Raw genomic sequence first — 16310 nt, 5'->3', positions numbered from 1 at the left:
CTTTTTTTAGTGGCCTTGGCTCTGGCTAAGGAAGATCACAGTGCTGAATAAACAGCTATTAGAAAARTGTTTTGAGTGAGGCTGGTGCATCCTGACTCTGCCTGGAGGTTAGAGATGTGGAAACTGCAGTTGCTCATTAGTATCCTATGCACCAGAAGTGAGCAGCACTAAGCCCCATCCTGCACAGGAGAGGACTTGATCTAAGGAGAACCCCAACTCTGGCTCCTGGTGCTGTATCAGRTACTGACAGCCTGAGCCCTGGTGAGACATGTCTGGGCTCTCCTACTGTGACTCCCCAGCTGTGGCTCTCACTATGGCACAARAAGAAACCCCAGAGCACAATCCTGGCATTTGGTGATGTATCTTCAGCTGCTGTCCATCTCTTATGCCCTATAAGATAGAAAACAAATAAACAAACAAGCTCCAGATTGTCTGGGTTTCTTCAGCCATATGCCATGTTTGATCGTGGCCAGGTGAAAGACTGGGGTTTGACAGCTGGCACAGGCCCTTGCTGGAGTATGACCTGTTGGCATTTCCATGAATGAGCCTTTCTTTGCAGCCTTGGCAGAGATGCAGAGTTGGCAGGCATTGCTACTGCTCAGTGCCACTCTGCCTGTCCCAGACCAAGACTGTCCAGCTGCCCAGCAGGAACATTAGCTAGCCTCAGTTTATGTCAGCTGAGGCACAGAAGAATTAACTTTGGATCAGGTGGCCTATGTACTGGAGAAACCTACATCTCCCATGGATTCCCCTGGAACAGTTGAAGTCCCTAGGATAGATGAGTCCTTTACCAGCTATATACAAAGACAAATGCAAAATTATTTAATACAAGGTAAACCAGAAAAGGGGGACTACAGCCAGAGACATACACGAGCCTTTCCTAGGCCAACCCAGGCTCCCACAATATCTAAAGAACTTAAATTTGTCTTTCATTTCCTATGGAGTGGCAAAGATGAAGCATCTGATTAGTGAAAGACAACAAATGCACATGCAGTGAGAACAAGAGATGCCTTATTCTTTAAGGARACCAAACAAGAGTCCTTGTCTAGCAGCAGACAGAGATAAGAGTTAAAGCTTGACCCACTGGAAGCCTCTCAGTCAGCCTGAACTCCAAACTCTCATCAACTAGGTGGTTAAATCTATTTCTATCACAAATTACATTGCTCTCCTTCTCCAAACAAGGAGCTCACTCTAGGGGCCAGCCACACTTCCAGGAGTCATCAGCTTAACAAGCCCTTCTGGGCATTAGGAAGAAAGTCTCTAATGGCCCTGAAATCTTCTTAGAGAGCTCACAGTTAGCTTATCTCATTCTTCCTAACAAGCCACCAAGGTACAGCCTCAAAGAAACTATCAAGAAGGAAACTTTCTTATTTGTTAATGACAACTTCTAAAGCTGTTTGGTTTGGCAAAACTACTCCAGGCCCTGAAGTCTGTGATTAGAGAGTTTATGGGTCAGTACGTTGGCATATGCCTCCCTCATCCTCCACTCCATTGGTCCTAGAGGTTACCACCAGCATTTGAAGGAAAACAAGTCCACACACCCTGCCACCAACAGCTGAGAAGGCAGCTTCCCCTGACCACCAAGGGTTAGCAGAAGTTACTTAACACCTTGCAGCAAGTGCTTGGGACTTCACAGGGGCTGCAGCATGTAGAGCTAGAAAACTCAGGATGAAAAACTCCACAACACATTATAAACAAGCATCAGGGACCAGTAACATGGTCCATCAGCAGCCCCAGACACCACAAACAATGAATCAGGTCCAGAATCCATCCAGGGACTCATCAGGAGCAAAAGAAAGCAAGCTAGAGGTAGAGACAATATATATTCAAAGAGTCCATCTAGGAGAAAAACTACCTACAGTACAGGTCTGAGGTCCATCCAAGAGATAAGGAAGGAACCAATCACACAAAACAGCTCAGAGGTAAGTTGAACACCCTGGGCTGAGCTTAAATGAGGTTCCTGGGCTATGGGCTGGGTGGAGGTCCAGGTGAGGCTCTTCAGGGYCATCAAGGCCTATTATTGCCTTCAGGGCCCTGACCCAAACAGTGCTACTACCCCACCTCATGGATGCTAACTGTGCTGGCCATTCTTAGTGGTTTTCTGCTGCTTGAGGGGGTTGAAGTCTGTGATGTAGCTTCCTCCATGGCCATTTCTATCTATAAAAGCACTGCTTGATCTGCAGCAATCCCAGGGTCATCCAAATGTTTTACTGTCCCYTCCCTCTTCAGTGCATGTCAAATCRCAGTCCTCTCCAACATAGGGTTGATTGCTGGTGCAATCAACCTTACATCTCTCTGAGATGTGCAGCTGTGTAACAACACTTCATATGGTATTTATATTGTTATATGTAATATATGTAATGTATATAAAATATGTAATATATTATATTTATATTATATGTAGTGGTATTTATATTCAATACCACTTGATATGGTATTAAATGTGGTTAACGTGTTAAAAAATGCTAAACAATGTGAAAAGCACCACCAGTGCTAGTGAATTCAGCTRTTCACAGAGGCCTGTATCTTGGCAGGCTTCAGGGAGTCAATAATCTCCCACCTCTGACTCACAAGGGGAATTAGCACCTGATTTTTCTTAGAGAACTTCATGGCATTGTGGCACCTACCTGAGTCAACAGAGATTGTGTAGCCCCTTCAAGCCCGGTCATCAGACCCTACYCAGAGATAGCCCGTGTCCAACTGAGCCACACGCTCGGTGCACAGGCAGTGCTGCCCAGGGCAGGCGACGTTCCCCTGCCCACAGGAGCAGGGGCTGCCAGTGATGCCTCTGTCAGCCTCAGCAAGAATGCAAGTGAGCCCTCAAGCTCCACCAGGGTAATGGGGACCAGTTCCTCCAGCAGCTGCATGCAGAGGGCGTGAGGCTAAGGGAAGCAGTGCAAGCCTTGCAGGATGACCCTGCAGGAAAACGTTCCCCTGGATTTCTCTTCTTGACCGTTTTAAAAGTCCTTGATTTCCTTGCTGATGATTGAGGTCAGCACATGATTTTCAGCTCTGTTTTCTGTAGGAGGGGTGTATGGYGCATGCTCCAGGACCGCTCCACAATGCAATCCAGAGCTAACCAGTGTGGGCATGGGGAGGGTCAAGAAACAGAGTACAGTGCTGGGACCTGCACCCCGAGGTGCTCTCAGAGAAGCCACACACAAGAAAGTGCTGAGCAGGAGGATGGCAAATGAAATTCAGCATACCTATATATAAAGCAATGCACAGGAGGAAATAAAGAACATTAACTTCAGCTCAGAGCCCCTGATTTTGTACTCAGTCACTGTTTCACATTCCATGCTGAGCTCAGGAAATGGAAAAAGTGCCTCTGGTTCTCAATATAGTCTAGAGAAGAAAACTCACTTTAAGGGAAGACTCAGAATATGAATTTGAAAAGACACATTTAATGTGTTCTTTATATATACAGAAGARTATACTCAGTCCAAGTATACTTGGACTTATACCAAGGCCACACCTGGAGTGCTGTTTCCAGGTCTGGGATCCCCAGTACAAGAGAGACATGGAGCTCCTGGAACAAGTCCAATGAAGGGCTGTGAAGGTGACTGAGAGACTGGAGCATCTTTCATATGAGGAGATACTGAGAGCTGGAACTGTTCAGTTTTGAGAAGAGAAAGCTCAAGGAGGATCTTATCATGTATAAATATCTGATGGGGGGAGGTAGGGAAAATGGAACCAAACTCTTATCAATGATGTGCAGTGAAAAGACAAATGAAATACAAAAAAAATCTATTTAAGAAAAATATTTTTACTGTAAGCGTGGTCAAACACTGGAACAGATTGCCCAGAGAGGTTGTGGAATCTCCATCCTTGCAGACATTCAAAGCCTGACTGGACACAGTCCTCAGCAACCCACTGTAGCTGATCCTGCTCTAAGTAGAGGGCTTGGACTAGACAACTCCAGAGATCTCTTCCAACCTTAACCATTCTGTGATTTTGTGTGCAAATCCACATCATCACCATCTCCAGCTCATAGACTTACCTTTTGCTGTTTTGCACAGTGGCAATATAAATATTACATGGTGAGGGACAGAGTAACTGGACAAAAGCTTGTTTTTCAGACAAAAAAGACATAGCTATGTCAGTGGCCACAATCAGACTGATAGATGACTTAATTAATTTTCTAGTCCTAATCCATGAGGTTTCAAACAGTTTTGGAAGTAGCAATCTCACAGACCTGGGTGAAAAATTCTCTTTAAAGAGAGGGGAGGGGAAAGGAAAACAATATAAAATAAAAATGACTTTYAGAAGTACATTTTCCTCTTGAAAATATTGATTATGGCATGCTTCACCTCCTTGTTCCTCAGGCTATAAATCAAGGGATTCAGCATGGGGACTATAATACTATAAAAGATGGATGCAGTTTTCTTGCTCTCCATTGAGTTCATTGAACTGGGTTGCATATAATTGAAAGCAGCAGATACATAGAAGATGGTGACAGCGGCTAGGTGGGAGGCACAGGTGGAGCAGGCTTTGCGCCTGCCTTCAGCAGAGCACATCTTCACAATGGTCACTGCAATGCGGGCGTAGGAGGTGATGATGAGCAGGTTGGTGATGGTCATGTTGAAGCCCACAAACACAAACATCACAACCTCATTGAGCCACGTGTCTGTGGAGGAGAGAACAAACAAGGGGGGCCCATCACAGTAGAAGTTATTGATGACCCGAGGGCCACAGAAGGAGAGCTGGAGCAAGGCACTGGTGTGTATGAGGGCATTCAGCAGCCCTGCGAGGTAGGACCCAGCAACCAGGCCCATGCAGATTCTGGGAGACATGACGACTCCATACAGTAGAGGGCTGCAGATGGCCACATAGCGGTCATACGCCATGGCAGCCAGAAGGTAAATCTCAGCCGTGGCAAAAACAGCGTAGAAGTAAAACTGCGTGAGGCAGCCAGCAAAAGAAATGGCTTTGTGTTTTTCTGAAAGGTCCAACAGCATTTGGGGGCTGATGGTACACGAGTAGCAAATGTCTAAGAAGGACAAGTGACTGAGGAAAAAGTACATGGGCGTGTGGAGCTGGGGGCTGACCCTGACCAGCACAATGATGCTGAGGTTTCCCAGCAGAGTCAGCAYGTAGGTGCCCAGGAAGAGGGCAAAGAGGACGGGCTTCAGGTGTGAGTGCTCTGTCAGTCCTGAGAGGGTGAAGTGTGTCACCTTGGTACAGTTCTCATCAGCCATTTTTACTGTCCTTAATCGCTGCAGAGAGACCTGGAAGGAAGGGAGTGAAAAGTGAAAGAAATTTGTGTTAACATCCTCCCTGTTGTCCGCCTTGAGAAAGCTCTCTCAGTATCTGAAATAGTGTGAGCAGAAGCCTTGGACAATCAATAGATGCAGATTTCTTCTGGCGAACACAAGTCCAACAAACTCACAGCAATTCATCTCACCTGATTCTCCAGGCTGTCTTTTCAATCAAAGGTGAGAGAAATAGGCTCTCCTGAGCCTGTACTCCTCTAACATATTCCAGCTATCTAGCTTAGGGAGATTTGATTCACATCTTTAAGGACAACCTTAGATTTTATCAGCACACAAATCACCTACCTTTGCCCTTTTTCTCTCACAGTCTCAACATTGGTGAGCTGTCCCTTGCTTTGTATTGTCAGACAGCTTTACTTTTGGAGGTCCACGCCATGCTACCCTATAGTCCCTTTCACTGGCTGCAGGAATCAGAATTCAATGAACTTCAAGGTACAGTGAAAGGCAGACCCAAGCTTTAGTTAACATGTATCGAGTTTCCTCTAAGATATTGCAGCTGCCACTTACACCTCSATGTCTGGACTTCAGCAAGAGCCATGGCAGCAGGGACAGAGTAAAGAAACTGTGCAGTGAAATAAAAGATACCCAGACACACTTGGGGAGCAGCAACATCTCCTCAGTCTTTAGCACATATTGCACAGGGACATGAGACACTTGTAGCTTTGGGTCATCCTCCCTGGAGCACAGCAGGAGCTCGGCAGGGGGAGAAGCAATTAAATAATACCTCTGCATTTCCCATGGCAGCTGCCATTTCCCCTTAGACTGAGTCTGATATCAAAATCTAAAACTCAGAGAAACTCCTTTTCAGGGACAGAAAATGTTAGCATGGGACATCAGCCTTATGCCTTAGTCATGCTGAATTGCATCCATGTTTCTCACCTTATGACTCTGAGTCATCAAGAGTAACCAGGCAGCAGAAGAGGAAGGGAGCCCTTCTAAGTCTTTTCACTCGATCCCATATACAGACGCTCGTTTTCCTGCTCGTCTCCCTCATTTCTCTTCACTCTGCCAATTATTTACTGGTGATATCACATGAGAAGCTGAACAGGAAACAGGCTTACTTACTCTAATATTCAATCTCCAGTATCATCCAGGAGATTTTCTCTTTGCTTTAATGTCCTCCCAACCAGTTCCTTGCATGATTATAACTCTTCCTCTACTGGCTGATTTTGCTTGGTTATTTTTTCCAATGCACACTCTGCAAGCAAGTTACACACAGCTTAAGAGTACAGAGCAATTATTTATTAGCTAACACACACACAAGATAGCTAAGACCAGCAGGCTACTGAGGTAGGAATTGCTGTGCTCTCATCYCACTGAGGCTACTGCCAGGTGGGCATCAGCCAAGCTGGAAAGATCTAGCATCTTTACCCCTGGGAAGGGGCTGARCCTTCATCTTCCTGGCATCTTCCTCTCCTCCTCTCCTGATTTTCTACTTTTTCCCCTCAAGGTTTTATAACATGTCATGTCAGTATTTTTCCTCTTGGGCACCAGAGTTTGCATTACCATCCCAACAATTTGACTTCTGTCCATGTTTTAGTTCATACAGCTTTAGCTTATGAACTCTCTCRCGGCTCCTCAGCAGTGTTTTTCAGTAGTTTCTCCAGGGCTGGCCACTCCCTTCAGTGGCAAACCTCACTTTGGAACAGGAATGAGATTCGAAATCAAGGTCCAGAGGGCTTAAAATATAAATGGTGCCACCTCCTCTGACTGGGCCAAGGAGAGAAAGGTGTCTGCGAAGGTAATGTGCCTGCATGTGGACATGTATATGTCCTATCGGGGTTGGCAGTAAACATGTGATGAAGTTGGCTGCATCCACACCACATGGGCATGGGAGGCAGCAATCTGCACCACAACATTGCAGGACTCCAAGCAGAGYCATTTCCCAGCCATCGCCACTTTGTCTCCTACAGCATTTGTAGGGACTTCATAGCTGAAGACATGAATGATTCTCTCTTTCCTCCTCTCCCCCCATCACCAAGGACACATCTCCAGATTCTCTACAGCCTGACTGGTGTCATCTCAGAATACACCCATGCCTTTCCCTTCCCCAGGTACCAAGAATTAAAAGCAAGCTGACACTCACTAGAGCTATGGACAGGACAAAAGCAACAACAGGGACAAGGGATCTCCTCTGAACATCCAGGCTATGTGCTCAGCCTTGACCTTGATGACCAAGCAGGAGGAGGATYAGCTAGTGGACTTGTGATGCCTGGGCTGGGATTGCACTCTTGCAATTATTGACCAGATGAATGTCCAGCTCATCTGCACAGAATGGACCAAAAGGGCAGTCTGTGCCCTGGACCTGCTTGTAGGCCACGTTCAACTTTTTTTTCAATTGATCATATCACTGCATGACCATCGTTAGCTGGTTGCCTTCCCCCAGCAGATGGTATCTTTACATAGGTCAAAGGGAGATTTTTCTCCAGCCAAACCCCCCAGCTCCTACACTGCCTCCACCAGGATCAAGGCCAGCCATCCTCTCCCACAGAATCACAGAATCGGTAAGGTTGGAAGGGACCTCTGCAGATCGTCTAGTCCAACCCCCCTTCTCAAGCAGGGTCACCTACAGCATGCAGGGTTACATCCAGGCAGGCTTTGAATTTCTCCAAAGAAGGAGACTCTACAACCTCTCTGGGCAACCTGTTCCAGTGCTCCATCACTCTCACAGGGAAGAAATTCCTCCTCATGTTCAGGCGGAACTTCCTGTGGTTCAATTTCTACCAATTGCCTCTTGTCCTTTTGCATGGGACAAATGAAAAGAGTTTGTCCCCATCCCCTTGACACCCTCCCTTCAGGTACTTGTAGACATTGGTAAGATCTCCCCTCAGCCTTCTCTTCTCCAGGCTAAATAGTCCCGTTGCAAAAATAAGCCCAGCACCATGCAAACCCTCATGGACACTTTCACCATTTTGAACAGCTCTGCCTGTGGCCTGGCTTCACAAAGCCATCTATGGTCGCTTTCATAGTATGGTCCTGATACGCAGAGGAATGGCAGCAGAGCATGGAGACAGAGAGCAGCACACCGGGCCTCCTGGGATGGTGTAGGGCTGTGCCAAAGGGAGCAGGCTAAAACAGCACAGCCTGGTCCAGAGGGCCGACAGCAAACAGTCCGGGAGATGCCACCGCCACACTGAGCTCATCCTGCTAGGATGGGAGAAAGGATCCAAAGTTGTGCAGGGAAGGTGTCAGACCGCTTAACCAGCCTGGGTGATCTGTGTCAGTACTCGAGGTTCTGCCCTGGCCCCTTACTGTACTACCATATGTGTAAGCACAAGACAGGCTTTGGCTTTTAGTTACTTTGAGGTAGACATGTCTTTTCCAAAAGCTTAGAGGATTTTTTCCTTGGCTGTGGGAATGTGACATAGCCCACTGTTTTCTAAAGGTGCTCTCAGAGCACCTTTCCAGACTATTCAGCTTGGATTATGCATTCCTTTTTGCTCTAAAAATCTGCCTGAATGTATCTGAGCTAAGGCCAATATCCAATGATACCTGTTGAAAAGGTAAACACAGTCAAGCAAAGATGCCACTAAAAAGGATGGAGGGGTTGTTATCATCTCATCCACAGAATCACAGAGTGGTTAAGGCTGGAAAGGACCTCTGTAGATCATCTAGCCCAACCATCCTGCTCAAGCAGGGTCACCTAGAGCACATTGCCCAACATTGTGCCTAGATGGCTTTTGAATGTCTCCAAAGAAGGAGATTCCACAACCTCTCCAGGCAACCTGTTCCACCATTACTTCAGGGCCCTGGAGAAGGAAAGGGCAACCCTCTGTTGCTCTCCCTAACAAATTATATCCTACCACAGCAGTGCCGTCAGGCTCTCTTCCCTCTCTTCCTGACAAGGACAACTTTGTAGTCCTGGGTGTGATGGAAGCTAATCTGAGGGCAGAAAAGCCTTCCTGCTACACATGGCCAACAGCTCTGGCCATCAGTAGAGAGTAGAGTCACATCATGGGCCTTGGATAGCTGCAATGAGCAGTGCAAGTATGATGTGTCATCTGTGATCACTCACATGGAGCTCAGGCTTTCCCTCTGCAAAATCCCTGCTGGTTTTCACAGCTTGGTCCCACACTTCTCAGAACCAAGTGCCCCAAATTATATTCTGTAGGGAGAGAATGAGCAGGAGTCCTCCCACTTGGCAGCCAGAATTTCCTTTCCTCAATGCCAGCTGGATCCTTCAGGGCTAGAACAATCACCACAAACAAGTTTGGAGGCCTCGTGGTTGATCATGGAGACTAATGGTGGCTGTAAACTTAGGAAATAAGTTAGTATAACAATTCAGATGATGCATTGCATCTCCCTTATGTACTTGCTAAAGAATGAACACATCCTCTGTAGTACTGACAAGTGCTTTGGGAAACAGTTTCTCCTCCTCCTTCTGCTCAGGGAAACTATCTCCTATTTACTTTTAGGCTGTTGAGCGAGATGTTGAGTATGAAGGTGTCATGGACATGATATATGAGATATGCCTTAAACAAGCTGTTTTCAGAGCTGGAAAGTGGGGGGAGACAGCAAGTCTTGTGTAGGCAAGACGATGCTGTCTCCTGCATTAACTCCCCCATTCTGACTAAAGATTAAGGGTGCATACGCACGGAAAGGTCATACTACAGTCATGGCAATAAAGAGGACAAGTCAACCACCAGGACTCCCTGCACTCTCAGACCCACTTGGAGAACTTTCCAAATGACACTGTACCCCTGCTCAAACTTTCTGACAAAACTCTGCCTGATGGGAGGATCTCGGAAAATGAGAAACTACAAGAGGTGCAAGATAAGGCAGGTAGCTGCCGGCCCACCATCCAGGAACCTCGAGTCAGGGACAAAGTTGGACAAGAGATTGCAGGAACCTAGGGTGGTGATCTCTCTCTTTCCTATCATTTCTATTTCTCTTCCTTTCCTTTTYCCCTTTTCTCTTCTTCAGCCTTTTCTAACTCACTGATAACATACGGTAGAGAAAGTTCCATTTTGCCTGTGTAGTATAACATATGGTATAAAATAGTTAGGATTGCACTCTTGACCACGTAGTCATTCCTCTCRTTTAGTCAAGAAAAAGTTTTAATTGGATTTATCGGTTGCTTGGTGTTGACTTCACCTTTATTTGTCTGCGGGGTATCACGAAACCTAGTGCAATCCATTTTGAGACCCACAGTCAGAGATTCAGATCGTGACAGAAGGTCACCAGCAAAAATAAAAGTCACTCTGCCCTGGCCCTATGAACACTTTAAAATGAATCCCAACCTGGTCACATCTGATTGAACATAGAAGATACCTAGCAAGGAATAAGACAGAGGCATGAAGGTTAAAAAAAAAAAAATATCATGGGCATATGTTCCTCCTAAGAAGTCTTCTCAGAGCAGCCTTCACCTCCCTGTTTCTCAGGCTGTAAACCATAGGATTTGACAAAGGTATCACTACAGCAGAGAAAATTGAGGCCAACTTATCTTCATCAACTGCTGAACTGCAGCTGGGCCGTAGGTACATGAGGACAAAACTCACACAGAGCATCATGACAGCTGCTAGGTGGGAGGCACAGGTGGAGCAGGCTTTGCGCCTGCCTTCAGCAGAGCGCATCCTCACAATGGTCACTGCAATGCGGGCGTAGGAGGTGATGATGAGCAGGTTGGTGATGGTCATGTTGAAGCCCACAAACACAAACATCACAACCTCATTGAGCCACGTGTCTGTGGAGGAGAGAACAAACAAGGGGGGCCCATCACAGTAGAAGTTATTGATGACCCGAGGGCCACAGAAGGAGAGCTGGAGCAAGGCACTGGTGTGTATGAGGGCATTCAGCAGCCCTGCGAGGTAGGACCCAGCAACCAGGCCCATGCAGATTCTGGGAGACATGACGACTCCATACAGTAGAGGGCTGCAGATGGCCACATAGCGGTCATACGCCATGGCAGCCAGAAGGTAAATCTCAGCCGTGGCAAAAACAGCGTAGAAGTAAAACTGCGTGAGGCAGCCAGCAAAAGAAATGGCTTTGTGTTTTTCTGAAAGGTCCAACAGCATTTGRGGGCTGATGGTACACGAGTAGCAAATGTCTAAGAAGGACAAGTGACTGAGGAAAAAGTACATGGGCGTGTGGAGCTGGGGGCTGACCCTGACCAGCACAATGATGCTGAGGTTTCCCAGCAGAGTCAGCACGTAGGTGCCCAGGAAGAGGGCAAAGAGGACGGGCTTCAGGTGTGAGTGCTCTGTCAGTCCTGAGAGGGTGAAGTGTGTCACCTTGGTACAGTTCTCATCAGCCATTTTTACTGTCCTTAATCRCTGCAGAGAGACCTGGAAGGAAGGGAGTGAAAAATTGCAGGATGCAATTTCCATTTCTTAAATATTAATATGAAAAGCTGACACAGCCTTTGAGGTTAAATGGAAAAGGAAAAAAAGTAAAAGAAATTATTATTTTATTGCAGTGACAGTAACATCTTTGAAAGAAAAAAAAAATGGCCGTTCTCAGAAATTCTTTTCCATAATCATCCAACAAAGAAAGCAGGTTGGCACAATCTGTCCTTTGACCCATAATTCCCTTCCAGTCACAAATCCAGTATCTACATGTGGATTTTGGGAGGCTCATTAAATGTTTCGTRATTATGATGACAGCTAGGGATCAGGCACCCTTGTTCATTTTTTCTTGTATTTTGATGCAGCAAATACATTACCTAAGTAGATCCATCAAGGCTACAGTTAATACAAGGTCCGATCAGAATGTGGAAGGATATCCTGGAATTTAAAGTTTTGGGGAAAGATGGCTGTGCTTTCCCCTTATTCTGGGACTTGGAAAAATTAACTTTAACATCTGACTTAAACACAGTGCTAACCTAAGAATCCATSTTTGCTGGGTTGCTTGTCTACTCTGACACTCTTGCTGCTTGTGAATTCTTGTGAGCAGCACAGGTCTAGTAAGATTAATCTGACACCATCTATAAAAGCATTATTCAATGTGCACTGCCATTTCCTACCTCTTCTTTTGCATCTTTACTGCATTCTTTATCAGTAGTTTCTTGCTAAGATCCTYAGTTTTTCTACCTTACATTGGCACTCCTGCAGTTCTTCACAGTTCTCCTCCATCCCAGTTAAACTATAAGCAGGTAGTATCATCAGGCAGGTGCTGATGGAGGATTTTGCCTAGGCATAAAGWGATCAAATTCTTAACAGAGACATATGAGGACAGTCAACATCTCACCATCCAGCATCTCTTTGTCTCTGAAATTCACCTATGTTTACTCCACTTAATGGTCTCCTGAGTTAGTGGCAGATCTTCACTCAGTGAGCACTGAGTGGAAGCCCAAATATAGGCTCCGTCAGTCTCTACGAAAATAGAATGATGTCCCACTGATCCCATACTCATGGGATAAGAGATAAGTTATCACAGGTTCTCCAGGGCGTCTGGAAAACAGAATGAGCTTCCCCTGATGACCTACAGTTGCATCATGCAGAGGTTTCTCCCTGTGGGTTGTGTTTTGGCAAATCCCCTAAACATACCAGAAATAATGTCTACAGAGGATAAGTGATTATACTTATGTACTTAACTTTGCAAGAAAAAACTATACACAAGACAACGCATTTTTATGAAAGGATGTGAATTAGAAGAACTTTTTCCTCCTGTTTTTTCTAGAGAAACACATACAGTAACTTCTTACTAATGTATCAGTTTAAGGAAATTTGTTAAGCTTTGTCATGGCAAGTTAGGTCAAATTTACTTTTGTTTGTAGGACATTTTTGCTTGAATTGAATGTGCATCCATTAAGTAAAAAGCATACCAAAATACAGAAATCAATTTGCTACCATTCTCACTTTTCCGGTTTCAAGATAACTTGCAGTTTTATATTGCCCTTTCTAATATGATTGTGCACCAGGGTTCTCCTCTGGTTGGGTGCCGTATCAGCTTCTTTACTTAGTCTTTCCAAGGTGTCGAGCTAGATTTGGACACTTCTCCAGGATATACCACTCACCAGAAGCACCTATTTCTCACTGTACAATATTAAGGACACTTGGACAACATGGCCAGACTTACACAAAGAACCTTTCAACATCTGCAGTTAGGTAGGTGAATCCCAACCAGGGCACTGTTTTACCAAGTCTCTGAGTTCACTTTCATTGAGTTTACATTTATTGTTACTAGGTCATTCTTTCTGGAATTTACTCTAACTTTGGTGTCTAAAAAAATAAACACCTCTGGGCTAGTTTACTTGAGGTTCTTTCTGCTCACAAATGCATTCATTTCTAGAAGATTAGATTTGGCTTTCCCCACAGTATCTCATGCACCATAGTTTATCCAATTCTACAATGATAGTTTAACCTGTAGAGAGCATAAAGGGCAAAAGAGAGATACCTGTTCCCTTCAGAAGCAGTGTGCCCCAGCCCAGCTCAGTCTGGGGACTCCTTTAACCCACCAAGACTAATGGTGCCGCTCTAGCCATGGGAACTATCTGATCACTGCGCCGGGGCCCAGGGGCAGTACCACAACAGAGGCCCACAGACAGCCGTGTGCTGAGCACAGAGCCCTTCATCTCCTTTGGGGCAGCTCCCCACAAGATGCTCTTGGCCATGRGAGACCAGTTTGTTCCTCCAAGGAGACTACTGCCTTGTGCAGCCTTTCTTTTGATAGATGCCAACATASAGCTGATCGTACAGCCCTGACAGTGTCACAGGTGGCAATTCAGCTAGTGTTTTTCTTTTGTGGCATTTCTTCCTTCCTTTTCTGTATGCCTGTGGCCCTGGTGTGAGAAGCAGAGCAGGTATCTAACCCTTAGCTCAGCTGTGAAGGACTTTGAGGCAGTACACTTAGTCTCACTGGTAGCAGTGATTTGCTTGCAGGTGGGAATGGAAACTGGCTGCAAACAGCTGGGGAAGGGATGCATATGAGAGCATCTGTTAAAGGAAAGAGGTGTCATAAACCTAAAACATGCCAYCCACCATGATTAAGACATGTTCACAAGCTGCTCTGCTGTACTCATCCCAGTAGAGAGCAGTGGTAGTATTTTAAGGATGCTTGGAAAAAACAGGATATCTCATTCAACATGTTGGCTAGTTGAGCACTACTGTCTCCACATCACATACTATCCATGAGGTCTGCTCAAAGGTCCTGGCTCTTCAGTACATTTGTAGGGGATCACTGAATCAGACTAATCATGGACCCAGGTGGGAAAGGCCCTTAAGAGGCCTCTAGTCCAATCTCTTCGCTAATGCAGGTTCAATGCTGAATTCACATCATGCTGCTCAGGGCTTTCTCTAGTCAAGTCTTGAAAAATCTCGAAGGACAGAGGCTGCATAGCCTTGGTGGGCCCTTCTCCAGTACCTGACTGTCCTCTGGGGGGAAAACAGTCTTCCATCCAGTCAAATGTCCCCATTTCAATTTATGACCACTGCTCCTCATCTCCCTGCTGTGCACCTCTGCAGAGCCTGACTTTGGCTTCTTGATAACCAACCTGTAGGCACTGTGAGGCTGCTCTTAGGTCCTCTGAAGGACTTCCGTTCTCCAGGCTAAGTAAGCACTTTTCCCTCAGCTTCTTCTGACAGATGATGTGCTTCAGCTTCCAACTATCTTGGTTATCCCYGCTAGACTTGCTGGAGTTTGCTGACATTATTCTTGCTGTGGAAAGCCAAAACTGGAGGAGGTACCCAAATGTGGTCTAAAGAGTGCCAAGTAAAGGGGAATAACCACAGCCTTCCACATCCTGTCTGTGCTCCTGGGGATGTGGCCCAGGATGCTGTAAGCCAGGGCACAGTGCTGGCTCAGGGTTGCCTGCCAGGACCRTAGGTCTCACAGTGGAGATGCTCCCCAGCACACACTATTTTATCACAGATTCAGGACTTACCATTTGTCCCTGCTGAAGTTCATGAGATTCCTAGTGGCCCATTCCCCCAGCCTGCCCAGGTCCCTCTGCACTGCCACCCTGTCCGTAAGCATATTAGCTGGTCCAACTCACAGTTTGGCATCACCCACAGACTTGATGAGGGTGCACTCTATCTCCACCATGCATTAAAAAAATCTGAAACAGAATAGCTTCAGGAAAAAGCTTTAGGAAGCAGTGAGGGCCAGCTGGGACCTTAGCACAGCCAATATCCTTCCCATCAGGGCACAGACCCATGGGGACTGACATGGCAGGCAGAGCCTGGGGCTGGTAACAGGGTCCATTGACGGCTGGTAACAGGGTCCATTGACAGCCCCAGGCATGGCAAGAAATGGGGTCCATCCAGGAGGCAGAGACCAGGCTGGAGAAAAGCATATCTACAAGTGTAGCTCAGGAAGAGGATGAAGCTTAAATAGGGCTCCCGGGCCATGGACAGGGTGGTGTGAGTTGGAGTCCAGCTGAGGCTGGTCAGGACTAYTATGCCCCATTGCTGCCTTCAGGGCACTAAAACGCTCAGTGAATCTCATCCAAGGAGGGATAGAGAAGGCATTAAACAGAAGCATTTTGACCAGTTCAGAAAGATGGTCTTTATTGGATGTGGAAATATACCATCTTGGCACATATGCTTGGACCTTCTCATCTGTGTTATGAAAKGGCACCTTTCATTTAAAGACTGATCTTTATTTTAACTGGCTTAAGTAAATTGCAAACGAATAAACTTCACACTGCATTAAATAGAAATGCACTTTTCAGTGTTTCTTCTTTATTTCACACACACACATATGTATAAACAGAGGCAAATGTACATATATATGTATATATGTATATATGTATAAATGGAAAGGAACTAACTCACCTAGTATTCTTTCCACCACACTGAGGATAACCTAAGCCAGAACAGACACTGCAATCAGAACTGAGGTCACTGGGACACTTGCAAAGCAGAGGTATTGATCCAGCATCACAGAGGCCACTATTCCCCARGAATGTGCTCCTCTACTACATGGAAGTGAAAACAAGGTGATAATAATGTCCCAGAGCACAGTAAGTTTAACTGAAAGTACATAYAATTTTCAGTCCCAAAGGCAGGAAAATAATTGGCATCATTTCAAAACACACACAAACTTTTTTTTTTTTTTTAAGAGATACTTAGTGCCAGGATAAATCTCTTCTCTCAGGGA

General features: G+C 45.8%; 2 protein-coding genes across 2 annotated transcripts; both read right to left on the bottom strand.

Moving 5' to 3' along the window:
• Positions 1-4187: 4187 nt before the first annotated feature.
• On the bottom strand, positions 4188-5207 carry LOC146591570 (olfactory receptor 5J3-like). The gene is given in 1 exon segment (XM_085312682.1): positions 4188-5207. A coding segment is annotated over 1 exon segment (1011 nt). The 5' UTR covers positions 5199-5207.
• A 5110-nt stretch (positions 5208-10317) lies between these two features.
• On the bottom strand, positions 10318-11527 carry LOC146591569 (olfactory receptor 5J3-like). The gene is made up of 2 exons (XM_085312681.1): positions 10620-11527; positions 10318-10441 (listed from the first exon to the last, which is right to left on the bottom strand). Exons 1-2 carry the CDS (start codon positions 11525-11527, stop codon positions 10318-10320), a joined length of 1032 nt encoding a protein of 343 aa, XP_085168807.1.
• Positions 11528-16310: the final 4783 nt, after the last annotated feature.

The sequence above is a fragment of the Rhea americana genome, unplaced genomic scaffold, assembly GCF_003343005.1.
Source record: "Rhea americana isolate MKP2758 unplaced genomic scaffold, rheAme1 scaffold_37, whole genome shotgun sequence".
Taxonomy (NCBI): domain Eukaryota; kingdom Metazoa; phylum Chordata; class Aves; order Rheiformes; family Rheidae; genus Rhea; species Rhea americana.
The sequence above is the reverse complement of the archived record's forward strand: the minus strand, read 5'-3'. Positions and strand labels throughout refer to the sequence as shown.